General features: G+C 35.8%; 4 protein-coding genes across 5 annotated transcripts; 2 read left to right on the top strand and 2 right to left on the bottom strand.

Moving 5' to 3' along the window:
- The first annotated feature begins 147 nt into the window (after positions 1–147).
- LOC147287818 (BTB/POZ domain and ankyrin repeat-containing protein NPR1-like) lies at positions 148–4027 on the top strand. The gene is made up of 4 exons (XM_086239049.1): positions 148–1416; positions 1851–2610; positions 2712–2909; positions 3542–4027. The coding sequence occupies exons 1-4, from the start codon at positions 871–873 to the stop codon at positions 3805–3807; spliced, it is 1770 nt and encodes a 589-aa protein (XP_086095175.1). The 5' UTR covers positions 148–870; the 3' UTR covers positions 3808–4027.
- A 3952-nt stretch (positions 4028–7979) lies between these two features.
- On the top strand, positions 7980–11039 carry LOC147287817 (uncharacterized). 2 transcript variants are annotated; one of them, XM_086240269.1, is made up of 9 exons: positions 7980–8170; positions 8296–8432; positions 8519–8607; positions 8701–8842; positions 9404–9478; positions 9625–9746; positions 9827–9902; positions 10066–10125; positions 10304–11038. In XM_086240269.1, the coding sequence occupies exons 2-9, from the start codon at positions 8331–8333 to the stop codon at positions 10430–10432; spliced, it is 795 nt and encodes a 264-aa protein (XP_086096395.1). In that variant the 5' UTR covers positions 7980–8170; positions 8296–8330; the 3' UTR covers positions 10433–11038. The 2 variants fall into 2 exon arrangements, with proteins under 2 accessions (XP_086096395.1, XP_086096396.1); XM_086240270.1 differs by lacking the exon at positions 7980–8170 and having other exon boundaries at positions 8213–8432; positions 10304–11039.
- A 124-nt stretch (positions 11040–11163) lies between these two features.
- On the bottom strand, positions 11164–14896 carry LOC147287816 (uncharacterized). Its single transcript, XM_086240271.1, has 5 exons — positions 14674–14896; positions 14397–14473; positions 12164–12270; positions 11785–11923; positions 11164–11452 (listed from the first exon to the last, which is right to left on the bottom strand). Exons 1-5 carry the CDS (start codon positions 14825–14827, stop codon positions 11201–11203), a joined length of 729 nt encoding a protein of 242 aa, XP_086096397.1. The 5' UTR covers positions 14828–14896; the 3' UTR covers positions 11164–11200.
- Positions 14897–18815: 3919 nt separating this feature from the next.
- LOC147287815 (phytoene synthase 2, chloroplastic-like) lies at positions 18816–21582 on the bottom strand. The gene is made up of 5 exons (XM_086239451.1): positions 20979–21582; positions 20329–20379; positions 19849–20021; positions 19508–19743; positions 18816–19342 (listed from the first exon to the last, which is right to left on the bottom strand). Exons 1-5 carry the CDS (start codon positions 21349–21351, stop codon positions 18970–18972), a joined length of 1206 nt encoding a protein of 401 aa, XP_086095577.1. The 5' UTR covers positions 21352–21582; the 3' UTR covers positions 18816–18969.
- Between the last annotated feature and the right edge of the window lie 2894 nt (positions 21583–24476).

Genomic DNA, 24476 nt, shown 5'->3' with positions numbered 1-24476 from the left:
AATTTTGGTAGCTGACATGGTATTAATTTTATTTTTGGCATCAATAAACAACAAGTTGCTTTTGCATTTTGTCTTATTATTTGGGCAGTCAACCCCGTTTGGTCTGACCCGACCAGTAAGATTCACAACCACTTCATCAACATAAAACTCTGAGACCATATTGTCTTCCAATATGGAGAGTGCGGCTTTTACAATATTCTCTCTAAGACCATTAATCTTCTTCGAAGCTTCAAACCCTGTCTTCTTCAAATCTTCATTGATTTTTTTGTTTTTTCAGAGGATCTTTATTAAAGCCTGAAACTTTTCTTGGTCAACTCCGAGGTCTTTCATAAGCTTCACCATCTCCAGCTGTTGTTGCTTCATTCACACATCAAGCTAAGTAAAAGGGGTGTCTTTGTATGCAATCTTGTTTCTTTTCTCTTTGAGCTTTTGTGAATCGTTTCAAGAACTTTGTTGTTATCTGTTCACTATTGAATGTTACAAGCTTGAGATTTGATGGGGCTGATGGCTTGTGAAGATTCAAGTCATATGTATATTTGGGTATGGAGGATTTATTACCTCATGTTGGGTACCTAGCTTTATAGAGCAATTATTAATTTTTTCTTGTTTTTGGGATTTTGCTCAATGTTTCAACAAGTGGGTAATGAGTAGAATTAAGTGTTGACTTTTGGATTATCGGATTATTTCTCATTTTTGTGCTAGTTTTGAGCAATTTACAGTGCTTGGAGAAATTAGCTTAGATATGCTTTTTCAGTAGAATTATGCAGTTGGTGCCTGAGAATTAATATGGGTTTCTTCATAGGGTGATTTTGTGCTTCTTGATAGCCTTGTTAAACTCAAATAGAATTATAACTGCGTAGATTTCAAGTCATGGATAATGTGAATGACCTGTCATCATCATTGAGCTTTGCCTCCTCTTATCTATCAAATGGGTCCAGTAGTAACCATGTCTCAGCCTCAGCCAGTTCTCAACCTGGGATGAGTATTGAAAATCTGAGTCTAAGCAAACTGAGTGGCAATCTTGAGAGGCTATTACTCGATCCTCAATATGACTACAGTGATGCAGAGATTGTTGTTGAGGGCAAACCAGTGGGTGTCAATCGGTGTATATTGGCTGCAAGGAGTCAGTTTTTTCACGAGCTTTTTAAGAAGGGAAATGATAATTCGGTGAAGGAAGGTAAACCCAGGTATCTTATGTCTGAATTGGTTCCTTATGGTGGGGTTGGCTATGAAGCCTTCAAGGTTTTCTTGAACTATTTGTACACTGGAAAGCTTAAGCAGTCACCTCCAGAAGTGTCAACATGTGTTGACGAAAGTTGTGCCCATGATGCTTGCGGCCCTGCTATTAATTATGCTGTGGAATTGATGTATGCTTCTGCCACTTTTCAGATGAAAGAGCTTGTTCTGCTTGTTCAGGTTTGTTCAGGCTTCTGTTTGTATTTAAGAACATTTCTCGTGTAAATGTTTGTTGCTCTCAATTATTTGTATTCTTAAAACTCTATTTTTCAAGGATAAAAGTAATTTCTTAATCACTATAGCATGTGGCCTATAATTTCTTAGTCAACACTCTAACTTTTGTTCTCAGAAGCTCTGAAGTATAACAATTGCTATTTGATCTGGTTTTCCACAATTGTAACACTTCCCCTTAGTTTTAAATTTTGTAAGAATACTAATATTCTTGTTTCACACACACACACCCACACATCTAGAAGAATTTGTTAAGTGACATATTTTTGCAAGTAAAAAGCATGCTTGTATTGTTTATTTTGTGTATGCCAACACTAGCCAACACTAGCCAACTTCTAGGTGTTTGAACAAATATATACTGACCATCTCCCAAATTCATGCAGCGCCGCCTTTTAAACTTTGTTGAGAAAGCTCTTGTTGAAGATGTAATTCCAATTCTTGTAGCTGCTTTCCACTGCCAACTGAGTCCGTTGCTCTTACACTGCATCCAGAGGGTAGCAAGGTCAGATCTTGACAAAGTGACTCTAGAGAAAGAGCTTCCTCACGAAGTTTCAAACGATATCAAATCACTCCGTCTCAAATCTCAGGAAAAGGATGAATCAAGCATGGTGGAAATTATGGAGCCGGTCAAAGAGGATAAGAGAATCAGGAGAATTCACAAGGCATTAGACTCTGATGATGTTGAACTGGTTGGGCTTCTGCTGAATGAATCTGATATTACTTTAGATGATGCTTACGCTCTCCACTATGCTGTTGCATACTGTGATCCTAAGGTTGTTAAGGAGGTTCTTAGTATTGGCACGGCTAATCTCAACCTTCGAAATCCCCGAGGACATACTGTACTTCATGTGGCAGCCAGGCGTAAGGAGCCAGCTGTGCTGGTTCCTCTGCTGGACAGGGGAGCCTCTGCCTCAGAAACTACTACAGATGGTCAAACTGCTGTTGCAATTTGCCGGAGGCTGACTAGACCAAGGGATTACAATGAGAACACAAAGCAGGGTGAGGAATCTAACAAAGACAGAATGTGCATCGATCTTCTGGAGAGAGAGATGCGTAGAAATTCAATGTCTGGGAGCTTGTCAACCACATCACAGGTGATAGCTGATGATTTGCATGTGAGGCTGGACTATCTAGAAAATAGAGGTATTAATTCACTCACTTGGATTACATTTATTGATAAGGGTTTGAGTCCTACTACCTCATTCCTAGAAATGAGTGTTGAGCAGTTTTTCTTTAATTTGCAGTGGCATTTGCACGGTTGTTGTTTCCTGCTGAAGCCAGGGTTGCTATGGAAGTGGCAGATGCTCATTCAACATCAATGTACACTGGTCTTTCAGCAACAAGAGGCTCAAGTGGGAACTTGCGAGAGGTTGATTTGAATGAAACACCTTCTGTACGGACCAAAAGACTCCAAGCTAGATTGTTAGCCCTTCTTAAAACAGGTATGCTCATTTACCTGGGAAATGTATCCCAAACCCTATACTATAAGCCTTTTGTGATTTGCATGCGTCCTTGAAACTTGTTGTGATATCTTTCAACTTTCAAGCATTTTTCCATGCCTGACCTCTTTTAACACAGTCTTCTCAAATCCTTCACTGTTGGACCTGTTACTGATCACACTTGCCACAACCATTTGATCCAATAATGTCTAGAATGGGAGACTTCACTGAATGTAATAGAGGCCTTTGTTCTCTCAGTGGTGGAACCTGTTGAGAATATATCGGGAATGTAAAGGACCTTACAATATATGAGGTCCTGAACTTCTCCACCCATTGCGAATTTGTTTTGAGTTGATACTCTAACTTCTACTTATGGGTTGAGCTTAAGACAACCCAAAAGGGCAAAATTGATGAAACTTTTGCAGTTAAATTTGGGATCTAACTTCCCTAGGACCAGGGTTAAGTTAGTCCCAAAAGGACTCAAGAATCTTTGAAAATCATATTAATTTCAAGTATAAAGCTAACACAACTATATGCAACTGGAACTAGCTTAGGAAAAAGGGAGCATTGTTTGTATCCTGATTATTGTCTGAGCAGTTAGTAAGTTATAAACTTATATCATATGGTGATGGCAGTGGAAACGGGCCGGCGTTTCTTTCCACATTGCTCAGAAGTGCTGGATAAGTTTTTGGACGATGACTTGGACATGGCTGATTACTTCCTCGAAAAGGGCACTCCAGAAGAGAAGAGAATCAAGAAGCAGCGTTTCGTGGAACTTAAAGATGATGTACAGAAGGCATTTTGCAAGGACATGGCTGAAAATCGGTCAGTTTTGTCGTCTTCATCATCATCCTCATCTTCTCCGAAGGGGGGTGTAAATCACAAGATTAGGAAAAGGTAAAGTTAATCATATTTTTAGGAAGCTGTGAGAGATTTTGATGAATTTTAAGTTGTATTTTTCCTTCCATATATTCTTATTAGCAGCTTATTTTGTGTCTTATTCTGTATTATAGGATGAGATAGTGAACAGAATCTGTAATATATCACTTTAAGGTATTTGGCTTGTAAATTGATTCAGGAGTTTAAAATTAAGAGAAAATAAAACGTCTGTTCTTTGAATATGACATGACATTATGTATCCTTGTTTTCATTTCAGTAATTAGGATTCTCATGTGCAAAAAAGAGTCGCTTGAAACAATATTCTAATGAAATGGCATCATGGATGGTTCATTGAAATATGTTTAAGGTTGATATATGAAGCATATCTCATGATTTGAGTTCAACACTTGTCCTTTTTCAATATAGATTATGGAGACTTGCTTCGAATCTCTATCATTGATTTAACAACTTTTGTTTACCATCCAAGTGGCCAATTGAAGAGAATACATGCAAGAGAAGTACAGAAGCAAGCTACTTTATCAGATCCTCCATACCAGTCAATTAGGAGTTTAGAACTCAAGCTGTCCCTTGTATATATACGTAACCAATTTTGTTGAGCAGGAACAAAACTGAATCAGCATCATGGTTTGTTTTTCTTAATAGGCAACCTCATCTTTATTGCTTAGCCCTTTACCTAGCTATTGTGAGAATGTGGATAACTATATCCTTAACAAAGGTAGTGTTAGGAGTTATTTATGATGGGCCCCATTGGTATCCCTCCTTAGTGGATGAGAAATGCATGTTAGTAATCATACACATGCATATATAGATGAAGAGAACCATGTCAGTGTGCAATTTACCACATGAGGAAAGCAATTTTACTATTGCTTTAGGGGCTTATTCAATGCAAAGAAGAGCTAGCTATAGGTATAGCTAAGTTGGTGCAGCAATAGTTAAAAAGAGAATAAACAAAGAATTAAATTGGCACGCAAACATTGATCATAAAATATGGAGAAGTTAGACTTAACATTCCAACTATCAATATATTTACCAATGTTCCATCATGTCAATTGCCTATATAAAGACGTCAGAACCTTACAATTGAAGCAAGCCAAGAAAGCCAGAGAAGCAATTCAAAAGGCATCCAAAGTATTTGGTCTAAGCTCGACACCAAGTCGAAAGAATCCATATTGTTGGGATATGGAAATGAAGAGTTCAGGTACATGCTATGAGATCCTATCAATAAGAATATTGTAAGAAGTCGAGATGTTGTCTTTTTTGAAGACCAGAACCTCGAAGATATTCAGAAAACTAGGAAGCCTGATCATCCAAGAGAAGAACCGAAAAATATGGATCCAGTTCTTCCACGCACAGAGCATGATGTCGGGGGAGATGCAATTGAAGATGTCGATGATGCAGTCAATGACCCTACACTTGATGAGCCAGTGTAAGACCCTTGAGAACAACCAGTTGAGTCTCAATTTAGAAGATCAACCAAAGAACGGAGACCCTCCAACAAATACCCTCTACATGAGTATGTGTTGCTCACAGACGGGGGACGATTAGAGTTCTACGAAAAAGCTCTGATACACGAGCACAAGAAGGGGGAGTGGTGGAAAGCCATGCAAGAGGAAATGAAATCCTTGCATGAGAAGTAGACCTATGATTTGGTGAAACTACCAAAAGGTAGAAGAGCACTCAAGAACAAATGGGTGTACATATTGAAGACTGAAGAGAATAGCTCACGACCTCGGTTCAAGGCAAGGCTAGTCGTGTTAGAGAAAGGGAATTGACTTTGGGGAAATTTTCTCACCCGTGGTGAAGATGTCATCCATCTAGGTTGTACTTGGGTTCTCTGCAAGCTTAAACCTAAAAGTTGAACAGCTTGACGTGAAGACCGCATTTCTTGATGGTGATCTAAAGGAATAGATCTACATGGAGCAGCTAGAAGGATTCAAAGTTAAAGGAAAAGAAAATCTAGTCTGTAGACTAAAGAAAAGTTTGTACAGACTAAAGCAGGCACCGCGACAATGGTACAAGAAGTTCGACTCCTTCATGATTAAGCATGAATATCGAAGGACAACTACAAACCATTATGTCTTTGTGAAAAGGTACTTTAATGGTGAGTACATCATACTTATTCTCTATGTTGATGATATGTTGATCGTAGGTCAAGACAGTGACAAGATCAGAAAGCTCAAGAACGAGCTCAGTAAGTTCTTTTTTATAAAGGACCTAAGACCCGCAAAACAGATCCTCGATATGAGTATCTCCCGTTACCAAAAGAAGGGAAAGTTGTGGTTATCACAAGAAAGGTATATTGAGAAGGTATTGAAGCGGTTCAACATAGACAAAGCAAAGTCAGTTGCTAGTCACTTCAAGCTTAGCTTAAAGCAGAGTCCTGCAAGTGAAAAAGAAAGAGAAGAAATGGCTATGGTGCCATATGCCTCAGTCGTCGGTAGTATGATGTACGCGATGGTGTGCACGAGGCCAGACATAACACACGCAATTGGTGTTGTCTGCAAATTCTTGTCTAATCCAGGCAAAGAACAGTGGAATGATGTGAAGTGGATTCTCAAATATCTCAGAGGAACTTCCAAAATGAGTTTGTGTTTTGGAAATTGCAAGCCTGAATTGATTGGTTACACAGATGCAGACATGGCCGAAGATCCTGACTCAAGAAAGTCAACTTCAGGATACCTGATTACATTACATTTTCAGGAGGAGCTATCTTATGGCAATCAAAGCTACAAAAATGTGCAGTTTTGTCTACTATAGAGGCAGAGTTCATAGCTGATACTAAAACATGCAAAGAAATATTATGGATAAAAAGATTCCTAAAGGAATTGGGCTAATAGTAAAATAAGTACATTCTGTATTATAACAGTCAGAGTGCAAACCACTTGAGCAAGAATCCGAGTTTTCACTCGAGGTCGATGTACATAGATGTGCGATATCACTGGATACGTGATGCATTGGAATCCAAGCAACTACAGCTTGAGAAAATTCACACTAATGACAACAACTCAAACATGATGACAAAGTCATTACCAAAGGACAATCATGACTTTTGCAAAAATGCAGTAGGAATGACAGAACCCTCCACTTAAGTCGGGAATGAGAGATTGATGGGCCCCATTGGTATCCATCCTTAGTGGAGGAGAAATGCATGTTAGTAATCATACACATGCACAGGTAAGGTGAACCATGTTGGTGCAATTTACCACATGAGGAAATCAATTTTACTATTGCTTTAAGGGCTTATTCAATGCAAAGGATAGCTAGCTATAGGTATAGCTAAGTTGGTGCAGCAATAGTTGAAAAAAGAAGAAACAAAGCATTAAATTGGCATGCAAATATTGATTGTAAGATATGGAAAAGTTACTTAGCATTCCAACTATCAATATATTTACCTATGTGCCATCATGTCAATTGCCTATATAAAGGTATCAAACTTTGCAATTGAAAGCAAGCTATATAAGGCATTTGAAAGGCATCCAAATTTTTAGAGAGAGTTTGAGAATTAGGGAGAGCCTCACTTGTGATAATTGAGATAAAAGTTTCAATTGAGTGAGAAGATAGATTTTCTAGAGAGACTCCAAGAGAGAGTGTTTAGCCAGTGTGGTGAGATTGTTTATTATAATCCTATTATTTTAGATAGTGGAAAAAATTACTACTGCTTTTTTATAGACGTAGGCAAATTGCCGAACTATATTAAATTTGGTGTCTCTTTTATTTTTCTTACCTAATTATCTGTTTATTTTATGTTTATTATCTCATCTTAATCACAGAAGAGTGGAAAAAGTCAATCTGCATATCATCAAATAATCCATTGGCGCCATCCAAACAATTTACGCACTCAAAAAGTTTTAAAAATTCATCACTTTTTCGTACACATACGCTAGAATGATCTGTATGTTAGTCGTTCACAGCTGCATTGCTGATTGCTACATCCAACAATGGATCTCATATCAAAGTATGGTAGACGGTTTTTAGCACAAATGGGCCCATTTTAAGCCCATACAATCAATCATACCCTAGCCCATTTACAATGACGGGCCCATAATATTTCATAACTGTCCAAGAAAACAAAAATAAAAACAAAAAAGTAGAATAATTTTTGTTCTTTTCCTTGGGGAATGGTCTGGAAGATTCACATGTTAAGAGTGGAATAGAATTGCTTTGCGTAACGATTGTCCTCCGGTTACTTGGGCCCGAAGCCTGTTTGGGTCGTCTTCCTCCCACTGGTTTTTCGCGTTTCTGTCACCTTCTTTCTAGCGCTGCCCAAAACCAAACCAAACCCAACCCTCTCTCTCTCTCTTCTGCAAAACTTCCCACCCAATCAACCCCCCTTTTCCCTTTCCCTTTCCCTTTCTCTTTCTCAGGTACAAACCCTTTAATCCTATTCCCTTTTCAATAACTTTATAGTAAAAGGTGATGTTGTTGTTATTGTTGTTGTTGTTGTTGTGCTGATTGATGTTCATAATTTCTTCGCCATATCCATTCTCAGAGCATTCGAGCTATTGGGTTCACAGTATATGCTGAATGGCAATCCAATCCTTCGAGATGTTGCTCAAGCAATACCTACTCTCACACCCGTTTGTCCCATTCACGTCCATGGCTGCAGGCATTTTCGCTTGCAAAATGGTATGCCTCTCTCACCAGTCACTCAATTAGTATTACAATGGAAGCACACAATGTGGAAATATTGTTTTTGTTTTTGTTTTTCTCAGGTCTATGATGTTATCCACTTCCTTAGTGCTTCTTACTTTAAAAACTATTCAAGCCTATCAAAAGTGCAACGTATTGAGTGGAACAATAGGTGATTGATTTCAACCTTTTTTTTATTACTTGTTCATTCTTTTCCATTTCAATCATGCCCATTTGTTTTGTGTTCCGAAAATTGTTTGTACAGGGCCATGTCAACTGTTCATGCTATCTTTATCACGGCTATGTCATTGTACTTGGTGTTTTGGTCGGATCTTTTTTCAGACCACCAATTGAAGTACACATTTGTCACGTTGCAGAGTTCCCCACTGTCTACATTTGTATTGGGGGTAATGATGCTTTCCATTTTCTGTGTTTCCGACTCTTTTGGAATGCTTGTATCTGCTCTGTTTTTGGGCGTTATTGATTTTTGGGCATTGTTATGTTTAAGCTTGTATATGCTACTAGTTTTCAATGTCTTGTTTAAGCTTGAATATGCTCTTAAGTTTTCAATATGTCATGTTAAGCGTGAATATGCTGTTCTTTTTCAATTTGTCATGGTTAAGCTTCAATATGCTATTAGTTTTCAATATGTAATGATTCAGCTTTAATATTCTATTAGTTTCCAATGTGTCATATTTAAGCTTGAATATGCTATTAGTTTTCAATGTGTCATGATTAAGCTTGGATATGCTGTTAGTTTTCAATAGGGCATCTTCTTGAAAATCACAAGCAAGTAATATTCAACTAAATGAATCTTCTCATTTTGAAGTTATACTGATAATTTTAAGCCAATCTTATGTGTAGAATTAGAAATATAGACATCAGAGAAGCCAATAGGAGTAATGCATAATGCTAACAGATGATATGCTACTTTTTGCATTAACTTTTTGTTGGGGTAATTTTGACAGGTTTCAGTTGGTTACTTTCTAACCGACCTTGGGATGATCTTTTGGTTTTACCCTGCTCTAGGTGGAATGGAGTACGTAAGTGCATTCTGTTTTAATTGTTTATACTGGGCTGAATTTTTTATCTGTGCTGCACAAGCACAACCTAGGTGGTGGAAGTTCTAGTATATGGAGTAATGACCTTGATACTGTTCCAATTTATGGTGATAATATTAATTTTTCAGGTGGTTCATCATCTTCTTTCTATAGCATCAGTAGCATATGCTATGTTGACTGGGGAGGGACAGCTTTATACCTACATGGTTCTTATCTCTGAGACAACCACCCCTGGTATCAATTTGAGATGGTATTCATCTCTTACTAAAATGCCATTTCTAAAAGCGATGATTTTGTTTCTCATTGTTGATGCTTAGTTGGCTTGTGAAGGTATCTTGACACAACTGGATTGAAGAGATCTAAAACATATCTGATAAATGGGGTTGTAATATTCATTGCTTGGCTGGTGAGTTAAATCTATTCATAAAATCCTCCAATTTTTATTTACTTTTTCAATAATTTTTTCTGCATTAGTTTTACTAAGGGAAGGGTCTTTTGACAATTTTTTCTGGATTGGACTTTTCTTCTACTTTTAATCTTAGACATGCTTATTTATGACTCCTATGCAGGTTGCCAGAATACTCCTTTTCATATATCTGTTCTACCATCTCTACTTGCACTATGAACAGGTATTTTCCACACCTGCAAGAACTTCATTTGATAAAATTCCGAAGTGGTGCAGAGCTGGTCTGCTGACCTATAATAATATCTATATCTTAGAAGTTTAATTTTCAAATTGATTATTTTATTAGCTTGTGTTGCACACAACAGACGTATATTACAAGCCTACATGCTCTTGCACAACAGGTGAAGCAAATGCACAGCATTGGACAAATTTTAGCTTTTGGGGTGCCACCTATGCTTGCTGTCATGAATTTGATGTGGTTTGGGAAGATTTTTAAGGGATTAAAGAAGACATTAGCAAAGAGGCAGTGAAAGATTTGTTGATGGGTGACATTGGCTTAAGAAGTGATTGAAGATGTGTCTTTCTCTGTCATATACCTGGATGTATGCACTCTCTCATTCCTCTGTAGCCTTGCCTTCTCCTTAACATGTAAATGGTATACAGAGGTTAGGTGAATATATTGAGCAACACGGTTTCTGATTCATTGTGAATCTTAAAAGTATAGTAGACTTTCAGGAATCCTTTCAATTCTTGCAATTTCAGGACACAGTTGAGCATAGTGATATCAACTGGTTTCTCGTTCCTGACTCAAATCAATTTCTTTGCTGTTCTTAGTTCTGTGTTTGGGATGGAACTGAAATTAGGTTTTTATTCTCAGCACTCGTGAGCCTGGAAGCGACAAGCCCTTGTGTTCTTCCCACCACCTTGCCAGTCATGAACAGTGGAGCCCTTATATTGTGTGCTGGTAAAAGAAGTGGTATATGTATATAGTTCCTCTTTCAGTTTGGAAAATATGTATAGTTTCATAAATAGGACACAGTTGCTCCTGGTACATATTGTACAGACAATGTTTCTTCCTGTTAATGATCAGTCAGTACATCCCTGTAAATCAAAAGCCAATAGCAGGGCTGAACTGACCAAACTGAGTGAGCATCATCATCCAAAATTGAACATCTATAAATGTTCATAGTATATTAATTAATTTTGTACAGGGAGCCAACTCTTATTAACACCCTCATGAGAGGATCTACAAGAACAAGGATTTCTAGGTATTTCTAACTATAGTGGAAGAAACATGTTCAAATGGTTAAGTCCAAGTTTATGTGATTGCTTCCAACCTCCTGGAAATCTGGACTGTTACTGAAGTTACCAGATGAGCTAGAGTGAGAAATATTGTGTTCATCAGATGAAGGCCACAGCTCCCTCTCTTTTTGGTACTCTGTCATCATCATCATCGGAGTAAACGATAAAGAGAGCTCACAAATTTCATTTAGTTGACAAGTTTCTTCTTCCATAGACAATCTACTACTAAGTACTGATGTATGCGTATCCTGTGAAGGTTTTGTGGGAAATAATTAATTAATTGATCGGGAAGTAATATAACCCAAAAAGGGAAAAATAAAGTTTAATTATGACATAACGTAATAGATGCAAATGGCGACAAAATCAGCTTCTTGAAAGAAACTTACCTACCCTCGTTGTATAGAACAGGTGTCTCACATCTTGCATTATTGTGACTAACATATAATAAATGAATGTGAGACACCCATTCTAGCTAGACACTCATTCTATACAATGGGGTAAGTAAGCTAGCCTTGCTCATCAAAACCTGATTTGGTGCAAATGTATATGAGATTAGATATATATGTGATTAAATTAGTACCTGATGAATAGGCTGTTGTTTGCCTCTAGCTTCCTGATCTTTTATTAGCATACTATGCATATTTATTTCGTCACCAGATTCAGAATACATTACATGTTCCAAGTCCTTCACCTCATGTCTTATAGAATATCCCAAGGGCCTGTAGATCAGGTGACAGAATTTTAAAAGAAAAAGAAAACAAAAACATTTTGCATGCATATATTATTAAGCTTGAAAAAAGATATAAATATAACACGGCTCTTCCATGCAGCTCGATCATAGAGAAAAGTAGCTAGTTAAGAATCGATATATCGATAGAGCAAAAACTGAAACTTAAGTTGTGATTGCAAATAATATGTCTAACTACTAGTGGAGTTGAGAATGCGCATGTAGATTATACCTTTGAGAGTGAGTTGAGAAACCGGAGAAGACAGCTCTGCTATCATCTTTTGGATGATTCATTGGCAGAAAAACATTGACGCAGTTATCCTTCACGCTCCTGTACATCTAACAATCAATATTCAATATCCACAATCTATTTTAATTAATTATTCATATACTCAAGCGACATCATTGAAGACTTAGTTTATATACATCAAAATGTCACAAAAATTAAGAAAAACCATAAATTACTAGATAGAATACTGTATTCGAAATAACTAGGTGTCTGGAACATATATATATATATATATATATATGAATTGCTTGATGTCAAAGGATCGAGTCTTATATTGCCTGATATTGGTAATTGGAGATGGTCTTTTATTTGGAATTTGCATGTGCCTCCAAAGTTCAAGACCTTTCTTTAGACCCTCTGTCATGGCAGGATTATGACTAATGCTCAAAGGTTTAGAAGGCATTTTACTAATATCTTTGATTGTCCTAGATGCCCTGGGCAATGTGAGTCTTTGAATCATTTTTCAGAGTCTGCCATTTTTCTGTGTCTCTTTGGCATTCTATTGGTGTTTTTGCTGGTGTTTCCTTGGGTAGATTGTATAGCTTTGAAGATTGGCTTGGTTTTAATATGAAAGCTAATATCCCTACTAGGAAGGGAATCCCTTGGTTTTTGTTGTTTGCTGCGACCTTATGGTATATATGGAAGTGGAGGTGCTGCTTTGTTTTTGATCCTCACTTTACTTTGCCTATTAATCCCGGCCCATTGCATTATCTTTCAATATGCTTGGGATTGGTATAGTGCAAATAAGATTAGTTTCTCTAAATCTATAATTAGGCAGGTGATTGACCTTCATTGGTGGCCTCCTGTTGAGGGTTGTGTGAAGCTTAATATTGATGGTTGCAGAAATCCTTCTTCTGAGATCATTGGTGCTGGTGGTTTATTGCGGAATCATGTTGGGGAGTGGATTAAAGGCTTTATTGCTAAACTTGGTGTTGGTTCTGTCCATGAGGCTGAATTGTGGGGGTTGTTTTGGGGTCTTTCCCTTGCTCGTGATCAAGGTGTTGTTATGCTTGAAGTGGAAAGTGATTCCTCCTTGGTTGTCTCCCTTGTATCTAAGGAGGTTGATGTTGCTCATCCTCTGTTTAGTCTTGCTAATAGTTGCAGGCTGCTTTTTGGTGGGTTTGCTAATTGCTTGGTGAGGCATGTGTATCGTGAGCAAAATTTTTGTGCTGATCGTTTAGCCTCCTTAAGTGTAGGGAGGGCTTTGGGTGTTCATTGGTTTGATTCCCCTCCTCCTGAGGTCTGCTCTTTACTTTCTGCTGATGCTCTTGGTACTCCTTGTCCTAGAGCTCTAGTTGTTTAGGTTTTTTTTTTGGCTTCGGCCCCTCTTGTACCAAAAAAAAAAAAAAAAGGATCGAGTCTTACCTCTTCTTCTTCTTTTTCTTTTTTTATAAATTAATTTGGTTATATATGCCCATGACCAACAGTAAGCTAGCTAGCTTTCTACATATTTAGGACATGAACTCTCTCTTAATTAATATATCTACTTTTTTTGGCCACTAATTAATATATCTACTTAACCTATATATCCTAGAGTGAAAGGGTGATGTTCAAATTAAGGTATAGTACTGAAAGGAACAGAAAAACTGAAAAGCAGTGTAAGCCGTTTGATCTAGCCTTGAAAACGTGGCATTATATATATATAGTATGCTTAAAAGTTTATTAACTATAGCTAGCTAGTTGCAAGGTTAAAGAGATATCGAAGTCACTAGCTAGGTTAGGTTAGGAGCTAGATAAGCTTGTGTTTAAGTACCCATATGATCATATATATTCTCGATCAGTCTCACATGCAGTGCGGCGTGTTGATCACTATCAATTTTAATTCAATATATGAATTAATTAAAATTATAGCAACTAGATTATATATGTATATCCTCTTCATTAAAATTAAATAAATGTATGCCTCTAATGCAGGCAGCTAAAGATTAACAACAAAACCCCGTACTGACACTAATTCACTAATTAAATCAATTAGGTCAAGTTTGATTATCTGTATTGAAGCTTATATATAGTAAACCCCTGCCCATTTCTGTTGTTTTTAATTTAGATCTGTTTAATTATAACTAAGATGATGATTAGAAATATTTGTTTTCATATATATAGTAATATGAAAAGGATCCATATATATATATTTATATTTATATACATATACATATATAATTACATATATATATACCTGCAGATGGCTTTTGACGTGAGAAATTTGAAGTCCCTTGACACTCATCGTCTGCATAATGCGCTTGGGTGTGGCTTCTGCAACAAATAATCAATATATAATATCTGGTTAGCAGTGCAGATTTGGATAAGTAAAGGAGCTTAATTTATCTACAATTTCAGTGGGTTTAAATATATTTTAAAGTAGTTTCTTTAGCAATTACGAACTAATTAAAGAGCTGGGATCAGTATATATATATATTGTAAAGTTTCGTAGCTAAAAGCAAACAAAGACTTACTGTATTTCCCACCAAGACTTTCAACAGCTTCAACAAAGAGCTCGTGAAGTTGAGGTGTCCACCGCAGGCGTGGAAGTTCAGATTTCTTGTACTGCCTCGCTCCAATTTTCTCATGGCGATGATGATGATGATGAGAATTACAACCTTTCATCATCTTTGTTCGTGATATATATTTATATATATATATATGCCGGAATATAATTGATACAAATCAATCGATCTTCACAAGATGAATATATATCGGTGGTCTAGGCTTCTATATATATATATATATATACATATATAGCTAGCTACCTTGAATTAATATGAATGCAGCAGCAAGCTAGGTACATACAATAATTCGGAGTCTACGACCATAGACTTTTGAGAATATATTTTGTCTACGGGCCTGTTAATTAAAACCTACTTTTTGTTTATCATTAGTCTGCTTTCCTTTGGTCTTATTATTTTAATTTTATTTGTAAATAAAATGTTTTAGTCCTCGATAATATTATAATTAAAATTGCATACGTACATTAGTGATAAAAAAATCTAGCCGTATACTTTGAGATACAACATAATATATTATCTGACAAGAGAATATTTCTCATAAGTAAAACAATGTTTACTTCTAAAAATAAATATGTTGGGCAATATTTGGCTTAGACCTTTTCCTTCTAACCAAATTTAATCATCAATCTTTTGTTATTTCATAATTTGAGCTTGTGAAAAACGAATGTTTAAGGTGCATTTATGATCTTATATATAATTAAGAGTATTCATATATCGATCAACCTCAAGCAGTGACTCATTCTATAGATTAATTTATTAATGCAGATGTATATATATAATTTATGAGGTTTTTCTTTTATAGTCTGTCTTGATTTTGAATATGATATTTAAACTAGTTAAGAATTGATGCATGTGCATAGCGCGCAGGGGCTAACATTTTATGTGATAAGGGAATTGTTTATAGAACAAGTCAAAGATGGATCGAAGTTAAATGCCTTGTGAGAATATTGCTGAAGGGAACTGATTGAAGCGGCCGGCCGGAAAGTCAAGAACAGTGATGTAATGGTACTACTGCAATTATTTAGGTAGGTACATATACGAAGGATATAAAACTTAAAATTTCATATAATATTATATCATCAAAATTATTTGGAAAAATTAGTTAATTAAGAAATTGAAGCAATTCTCTATGTGCATGACAAATGCGTACGATACTTATTTATAGTTTGCATAGGTGTTCGTGAGTCATTTATCGTGTGCGCGATGTATAGATTTTATAATAGACTTAATTACAAAACGCACTCACCAACTATATATGGTATTTCAGATTAGTCAATGAATAAAAAAATATTTCAGATTGATTTACTAACTAATAAAAAGCTACAAAATAGCAAATTTATTATGAATTTTGTAAAAAAAAAGGTTAGATGTCACTTTGGATAACGATGACGTGAATTTTTCGAATGCATGATGTGAACACTAAATTTTCTCCACCTGGATTAATAATGTCAGATTGATTAAAAAATTTATAAAAAACTAACAAAACTTTTAAACCCTCTAAAAATTAAATTAAATATGACATTATTAATCCATGTGGTTTAAATTTGGTGTTCACATCATTCAAAAAATCTACATTAACACTGTTTACACCGACTCATTCAAAAAATCTACATTAACACTGTTTACACTGACATTTAACGTTTTTATTAACAAAATTTATAACATATGTGCTATTTTGTAAATTTCTATTAGTTAGTGTACTAATCTGAAATATTTTTTTGTTCATAGACCAATCTAAAATACCCCCGTGTATTTGTAATTGAGCCTAAATTTTACATGCGCCAGCCCGATTGACAATTAATCATGTTATTTAAAAAACTCTTATAGATGTGTATTTTGAAATGCCTATATATATATATAGTATACAGTATATATTATATATACTTGAACCCCATGTGCCAATAAAACCTAGGACATGCTTATCTTCTTGTATAAAGTTTATGGTTTTCGGATAACGAGCCAGAAGATGGCAAAGCATGCAAAGCCAAATAAGTCAAGGGTGTGAATTTAAAAGATCCAACCAAAGGCCATACATTTCTCCAATCAATTATATCATGTCAATAAAAGGCGGTGCCTACTTTTGTACCCATCTATGCTTCTTTGTGCTGCCGTGTTCCACACTACACTCTCTAGCTATACACAAGAATTCAATGTGCAAGAAAAAAGAATGAATAATATTAAACCCTAGAATTTGTTGTTTACCAAAGCAAACCCTAGCGAGAATTTGTTGAAAGTTGCATGGTAGTTGGAGATATAGACATTCCACTGCAGCCACATGCATGGTAAATTATGGGCCATCCATTTCATCTCATGTGGTCCCATGCATGTATACAAATGACAAATTTAATTAGAAATTTGTCTTCGCAATATATATAGAAAAATTCAACAAGTTACCTAGCTACTTCAGTTTTTTTGAGGTCAAGATTCGCCAGTAATCCCATAAATTATGCATGATTATTTTGACCCTTGATTATAAAGGGTAGGTGGTTTCCATTACTATGCACCTTAAGATGACAAAAATGTGTAAACACATGCAAAGGTGTTCTTATTGTTACTATGCAAGTTTATTCTGTATGTTTTTTAAAAATAGAATTGCGCATGGATGCATGTTTTTGGTATTTGAATTCTAAAGCGGAAATGATAAAGAAATAGAATAATGATGAAATAATCATCAATACATTGATTAAGGGGTTTGAATCATAAATTCCTCTTGAAAGTGACAAAGATAATCTTCATTATTCGATCTGCTAAATGGAAAATGATGCAGACATCACTATTGGGTTTTATATGATTGATCTACTAACTTTTTATAGCTGTTGCTCTGCTTCTTTTTTCAGTCAATATTGGAATCTTCAAAAGCTCTTCCTCCTGTCTATCTCTAGTTCACACTACATGCAACGTTCTGGTCCACTTTCCTCCATATAATCCTCACATTATCGACTGCAACGCAAAGTTCATATTAATATTGCTTGACTTTTGTGCATAGAAATGTAGAAAACAGGATCCCAAGGAATTCATAAACATGCACACCCAGTTTCTTTTCACAACTATTGGACTTGAAGACAAAACACCAACAGCTTTCTCTTTGTAACAGTAACTAATGCCTTTGGGCCTATTGGGTCGGTGGGGCCTCACTTTACAAAAGAAGACATCAATTCACCACATTTACAATGAAAACTGTTTTTAGATTGATACATGTGAAAGTCCAATACAATTTTACCCAGAAAAATTAATGCCCTTGGGCCTATTGGACTGCTAGGCCCTATTGCTTCTCAAACCCATTCAAACGCTCATCACATTTCGAATAGGCGGAAGACTATTCTGACCACCCTCCATTGCTGAGTTGACCATCCTTATATATATTTTTGACAAATTTTTTCTATTTTACCCTTTCTTGCAAAAAATTATAAAATCACTCAGACTCATTCGACAGCATGCCACCAAAATATATTAAGGAGTTCGGCAGTTTATGGCCGAATATATTAATAATGTTCGACGGAATACTACCAAATGCCTTTTTCATTTTCATTTGGTGGTTACTTACCGAAAACTCCGCCAATGTTCGGTAGTTAGGTGCCGAATAACCACAAACATTTTAACAGACAAGTGTCGAATGATCGGACGAATAAAATTAGAATATTTTATTTTAAGGGTAAAATTGAAATTTAAAAATAGGATGATCAACTCAACAATTTAAGGTAGTCGGAATAGTCTAAGCCTTCCACATATTGTTCTCACTTTAGAGAATAGCTCATACTATATAATGCAGAGTTTCAAGTAGAACAAAACTGCTCACTAGAGGTCATATTTGTCTCACTATCAGTAGCAACACTGAAGGAGCTAATTCAAGCAAAAGTTAGGATTAAAATCACTTTCAAACCCCAAACCAATGGTTAGTTGTTACCTATTGCAGTATGGAAAGTTAAAAAAAATGCAGTAAAATAAAATGATATCAGCATCAAACAAATGATGGGGGAACGTCAGGAACCACCAAATCAAATTTACAATTTCACATCCAGGGCAAGCATTAAGAGCCATTACTTGCATGAAATCATGGTTGGGTGAGGTGTACTATGTGAGTCTGGAAACAGTAACTCAATAAAAGATTTAACTAAATAAAAATTAATCTAAAATTTACATTTTTTTAATTTGAGACCCAACTTTAACTCTTCTCTAATATGGTATAAGTTGAAAATTTATACATTGAGACCTCAAAATATCATTAAAAAAAAAAAAACATCTAATTCATCTTGATATCAACTGCTGAGTTAATTTTGAGGGTCCTATAATTGCTCTGCCATAGGCCACAGGCAATGACACTAACTTCTTTGCTTTTCCTACATAAGCCCTCTTTGTGAAATTGTCATAACCGTTTGCTTCAATGGCATCCAGAATCTGCCTATACAGCAACAAAGAAGCCCATACTGGCCATCTACTAGCTGAGTTGAGCTCTGAAACACCCTTTTCAGCCTCATCAAAGAACATCCTAGCTCGCTTTATTTGACCCTTCATGAAACTTTGCCACTTGTCAGTCACTTTCCCGTGAAATATGTCGTCGTCTGATAGGCCAGCTTGGGCAAGCTCATCTTGTGGGAGATATACTCTTCCTCTCCTTGCACTAAAGTCACAAAAAAATTCATAAAATTAATGACCAGATTATTTTGCATGTCAAAAAATGATGACACATAAAACATTATGTGCCAGAAGGTTTTAACCCAACAAGTTAAATACATGGAATGCTGAAAAATGTTCATGTGTTTCTGCAATAAAAGAAGAAGCTTACTCTTCTCCAACATCTCTGAGTATGTTAGTGAGCTGGTTAGCTATTCCTAGTGCCAATGCAGCATTGTAAACAGTCTCTGTTGAAGCCTTTGAGTCTGGGGATATCCCCATTACTGGAACACTCATTAGGCCCACAGTTCCAGCAACATAGTAGCAGTAGAGGTAAAGTTCATCAAAGTTCTGGTATCTTGATTTTCTCAAGTCTAACCTCATTCCTTCTACCATGTCTTTGAAGGGCTGTCCAAAGAGAAAATTTGTATGGTGAATCATTCATTCACTTCTATCAGATAAAAGAAAATTATAGCTCTGATTTTGGACATATGGTAGTAGTAGTAGTAGTACCTGTATATCAACTGGGTACTTGGAGACAGTATCAGATAAAGCAGCATCATACATATCATATGGTCGACCTTCAAAGAGATCAGTCAGTCTTTTCTCCCATCTGTCAAGAGCCTTGGGTGTGATGTATGAAGCATTAGGTCCATCCACTAGCTCATCTGTCCTTCTGCACCACACTGCAGAAAACAAGCCATTAATTCTCCATTTACCATTCTAAATCATCAACTAATCTCTAAGCTTAAAGACTGCACAAATGTATTAATGTTAATGCAGCAAAGGATGGTTTCTTCAAAAGGGGCTTTGGGGTCCCAATTGTTACCTCAGTTGCACAAGAGGCAGAGGTGCTTATAGACCATGTATAAATCATATTTAAATTGACTAGATAGCAATTCCAAGCACAACTTCTGTGCACCAATGTATTGGGGAAGGGTTATGAACTACAAAAATTGCAAAAGGTATTGAATGAATGATGAATCTACGAACCATAAATTGCCCAAACAGCTCTTCTCCGCTCCGGTGTCATGAGTAATGTGCCTGAAAGTGACAGAAAGAAATTGATATAAGCAATGGCTTGCCAATCATTAAATATCAGCATCAAGTTGAAATTTGCATAAACTCCATATTTTACTGCCTGCAACAATAGTTAGCAAACTAAGAACTATATGATATATGAAGAAGCACTGTCTATATCTTTAAATTTTGATAGCTTTGAATCTGAATCTTCAGTACAATACCATAACAATTATCTCAACTACAAGGTAAGACTAATGGCCATTGAAATCTTCTCCAAAAGAATGCAAAGAATAGTTTGTCTCCAATGGCCCTTGGGAATCCAAATTCTCTCAAATTTGCTCTCAAATTTCCTAACTTTGTTCTCATTTCTCAAAATTTTCATGGCAACCAAACAAATTGTCTCCGGAAGAAAAAGTCATTCCAACTTTTCAGTCTAATGTTTGGCAAATAAAAAAGAAAAACAAAACCAAGTGCTCACTCCACTTTTTATCATATATAAAGTATAAAAGTATATCCAAGAAAATGACTGGACCCCAACAAAAATAAGAAAATGAGTAGAAAAACAAAGAGTGAACAAGAACCACAGAAAGAGAGAAGGAAGCACTGAGAAGACCTCTTACCCAAGTAAAAAGTCTTGGCATACTCAGCACAGACCTCACCACACCGATCATAGGCCTCATTCAGCAAATCCCAATTGGTCATGCCTTCCGTACTGCCTTCAATCCGTTCATCCAAGTCCAAAGCTTTCTCTTTGACAACGCTCCTCTGTTCTCTCACCAGAGCAGCCTGCTTCAGCACCACTTCATAGACCTTCTCTTCAGAAGACCTTGGTGGGTGCGCAACTGCACCTGAATAAGCTAAAACCCCATTTGAAAAGCTCAGCCTGGAGCACAGTTTGGACCTGCAGCTTGGCCTCCCAATTCTGGGCATCAGACTGAGCAGAGAGTTGGCATTCTCTTTGGGACTCACCACCCAAAGAAGAGCACCAGACATCACAAATTCAAAGAAGAAGAAAAGTACTGAGTGATGTTTTTGCAATTGGGTTTGGTTTTTTGGTTCTGGGTTTTGAGGTGAGGGTGTGGGCTATGGGGTTGAGAAGCTCTTATGGGGATTGGAGGGTAAGGAAAGGTTTTTGAAAGAATGGTTGGCAAATGGGTGTCCAGTAGTTTTTTGAGCCTGTACAATATAAAAACGTTGCCTCTTACCTTATATTAGTGGCACTGGCTTCCAAGGAGAAACAGACTACTGAGAGAAGCCAAATTCAAGGAATATGCTCTACTATTTCATAGCTGATATATGGAAATATGTGGACAGCGTTTGTAAGAGACCTATGTGCTTTTATTTTATTTTTTTTCATCTTTTTTCTTCTAATAATGTTTGAGTCCTATTCGGCTTCGACGACTAAGGACTATTGATTAGTATGAATCTCACATCAGTCAACCATTTATTTTCAGTCATTTGTGTGTGTGGGCAATCTCAATGCTTGTAAATTTCTTTTAATGTGACCGACTATTAGAATATTTTTATTTATTTATGATAAAGTATAATCTTGGACGAAATTGAACATAGGCATGGTTGATGCTAGCAAAATTATTATTATTTTTTTTAATATGTGACCGCCTCGTGTAAATATTCTTTTTTTTTTCGATAAATCATAAATATATATATACTCGCATCTTTTTGCTAGTAAATGAATTGAACTTTGAGTCTTTTTAATAATGTAATATCTCATATGTAAGGGGAAGAGAATCCAAACTTGATACCTCTCAAACGTTGTATAGAGAGATACTACAAGATCAATAACTAGTTGATAACTCAATGTAATACCTCAGCAACAAATGAATTAATTATAGATTGCTTTCCATTAAAAAGAAAATGAGTGCTACAATATAAAGAGGATTTCTAAAGGAAAAAAAAAGAAAGATTATCTATATAGAAATACCCAAATGGAGTAGATTATCATGTAATTTTTCCTTAAATGGTCATGATTAATATGTTTTTTAGTTTAGCATAAATTATAGGGAGACTTAGAGTCTAGTCCATTTTATGAGTCTTTTTTAGACTAAGACCGATAGTGATTTATGATTTTTAATTAAGTCATTTTATTTTTTTTTCTTTGACGGCTTTATGTTAGGTTTTAACTCCGAAATTTTAGACGGATAAAGCCCACTCTACACCCTAGGAGGAAAAATACCCTTCAAATAGAGGGAAATACCCTTCAAATCGGGGAATGACTTTATTACGAATTAAAATGATTTTCTTATAAATTAAAATAATTTTATTATGAATTAAAATAATTTTCTTGTAAATTTTAAAATACCCCTGGTCTCCATCTAAAAACTATTTTTTTAAAGAATTTAAGTTTAATTATCTCTAAATTATATTGTTATACAATATATGAGACAGCTGTGCCAATGACGTTTAGTTATTAAATAAATTTCAAATATTGATGTGTAATTTTTGTCGTTGGTGTAATAAGTGATCCATCAATTACCATCGAAATTATAAGTTATAAGCATTTTTAGTTTTTGGCCAAAGAGTTATAAGCTTCTTTGGTGAGTAAGATTTGAGATAGACGTGTGGAATTGTGATTTTTGAATGAGACTGAGGTTGCATATTTATATTAAAGTCTAATAAGTGTGTAACTTTCTTTTGTTAGTGGTAAGTGGTTAACTACCAATAATTAATTAACAAAAGAAAGGAAGTGCGTGCGGGTGGAAATTTACATGCATGGGTCCTCGATTGTAGGGTGGTCCTAAAATTAAGCACAAGTTTGGGTAAGGGTCCTTAAGCCTTTCGTATTGCATTTCATATTTTCATGAATCATGAACAACGTGTGTGAACAGTGAAGTGACGTATCGATCACTGTATTTGTGTGTAATTATTCACTGTGTGTGTGTATTCTCTTGTCTTGTGGACACAACCTCACAGTTTTAACTAATTAAAGCATTTGACCAGCAATTGAAACCATAAATGGAACCCAAGTTTGGAAATAACCCTACGGCCATGCATACCCTACTAGGGCATAGTGCCCTTTGGTGTTATGACATATGGCCCTAGTAAGAAACACATAGCCTGATGGTGTAGCTAGCTAGCTTTAGTCCTTCACCATTAAAGCAATTTGGTCCTTAACCCATTTTGTCTTAAAATCATTCCTCTTCCTTAAGGCAAATTAAACGTTGGCATATATTTGTTCTATTAATTATTATCACCAATTAATTAATACATGTAATGTAATTTTAATTCGTTAATATAATATAAATTTAAAAAATTTAAAATGATGTGATAGTATTTTATTGATTTGTATCTATTAGAAATTTTTCTATATATAGGTTTATTTATTTAGAATAAGACAATAAGTAAAGGGAGGTGATTTTTGTTGTGTGGTGGCAACTTACCAAACTCGCACCTACATAGATATGCCATTGTCTCTAAGCATTTTGATTCACTAAATGAAACCTACCATTTTGATTAATGGATCACTAATCATTTTCGCTTGCAATGTTATATGACTAAAACAAATCTCGAAAATTTCAATACCGATTGAAGTTTTTCATTTGTTTATAGTTATTTTATTTTGAAACCTCATTGTACTTATAAATTTAATTGATTGGCTGGTAGCTTGTATGAAGGTATCTTGGAGGGAAGCGATGAGCTAGGAAGAAAGATCCTTTGCATGCTTCCATGTGCTTTTGGGGAGGGCCATCGTCATCCATGCTTCAGCGTTTTGGGTACCCATGTGTCTAGACGTGTGGTGGTGTAGAGATTTCAAAGATGATATTTTGATTTCTTGTTTGTTATCACATGCAAGGAATTAATGGAGGTGATCGACTTGGTCTTTTCTCATATACAAAGGGCAGACAACCATAATGCCACCAAGACTGAAAAGACAATAATCAACACTCTACACATCATGCAATAGGGCATTTAACAAGTCCCTTCTCTCTCTCTTTTTTTGGCTTACAACCAAATTTCAATCAAAGATATTTTATTTTATCGTCCCACCCTAATACTATTTGAGCTCAGAACTGTCTTTGAGGATTGAGATTTGGAGAAATTTTTAAAAATAACAAATTAGTTTTGGAGAGTTTGAACATTACTCAAGAAGAGTTTTGAAC

Source organism: Dryas octopetala, chromosome 4, assembly GCF_963921425.1.
Source record: "Dryas octopetala chromosome 4, drDryOcto1.1, whole genome shotgun sequence".
NCBI classification, from domain to species: Eukaryota; Viridiplantae; Streptophyta; class Magnoliopsida; order Rosales; family Rosaceae; genus Dryas; species Dryas octopetala.
Note: the sequence above shows the minus strand (reverse complement) of the source record. Positions and strands in the feature narration are given on the sequence as shown.

What these genes read in the sequence shown, in the direction of transcription:
- LOC147287818 (XM_086239049.1), top strand. Translation starts at nt 871, where the DNA reads ATGGATAATGTGAATGACCTGTCATCATCATTGAGCTTTGCCTCCTCT. An exon ending in AGCTTGTTCTGCTTGTTCAG is followed by an intron (nt 1,417 to 1,850) that starts GTTTGTTCAGGC and finishes AAATTCATGCAG; the next exon opens with CGCCGCCTTTTAAACTTTGT. An exon ending in GTTAGCCCTTCTTAAAACAG is followed by an intron (nt 2,910 to 3,541) that starts GTATGCTCATTT and finishes TGGTGATGGCAG; the next exon opens with TGGAAACGGGCCGGCGTTTC.
- LOC147287817 (XM_086240270.1), top strand. Translation starts at nt 8,331, where the DNA reads ATGGCAATCCAATCCTTCGAGATGTTGCTCAAGCAATACCTACTCTCA. An exon ending in CGTATTGAGTGGAACAATAG is followed by an intron (nt 8,608 to 8,700) that starts GTGATTGATTTC and finishes TTGTTTGTACAG; the next exon opens with GGCCATGTCAACTGTTCATG. An exon ending in CTCTAGGTGGAATGGAGTAC is followed by an intron (nt 9,479 to 9,624) that starts GTAAGTGCATTC and finishes TTAATTTTTCAG; the next exon opens with GTGGTTCATCATCTTCTTTC.
- LOC147287816 (XM_086240271.1), bottom strand. Translation starts at nt 14,827, where the DNA reads ATGATGAAAGGTTGTAATTCTCATCATCATCATCATCGCCATGAGAAA. An exon ending in AAGTCTTGGTGGGAAATACA is followed by an intron (nt 14,474 to 14,673) that starts GTAAGTCTTTGT and finishes TATTTGTTGCAG; the next exon opens with AAGCCACACCCAAGCGCATT. An exon ending in TTCTCAACTCACTCTCAAAG is followed by an intron (nt 11,924 to 12,163) that starts GTATAATCTACA and finishes CCTGATCTACAG; the next exon opens with GCCCTTGGGATATTCTATAA.
- LOC147287815 (XM_086239451.1), bottom strand. Translation starts at nt 21,351, where the DNA reads ATGTCTGGTGCTCTTCTTTGGGTGGTGAGTCCCAAAGAGAATGCCAAC. An exon ending in AGCTGTTTGGGCAATTTATG is followed by an intron (nt 20,022 to 20,328) that starts GTTCGTAGATTC and finishes TGTTTTCTGCAG; the next exon opens with TGTGGTGCAGAAGGACAGAT. An exon ending in AGTACCCAGTTGATATACAG is followed by an intron (nt 19,744 to 19,848) that starts GTACTACTACTA and finishes CTCTTTGGACAG; the next exon opens with CCCTTCAAAGACATGGTAGA.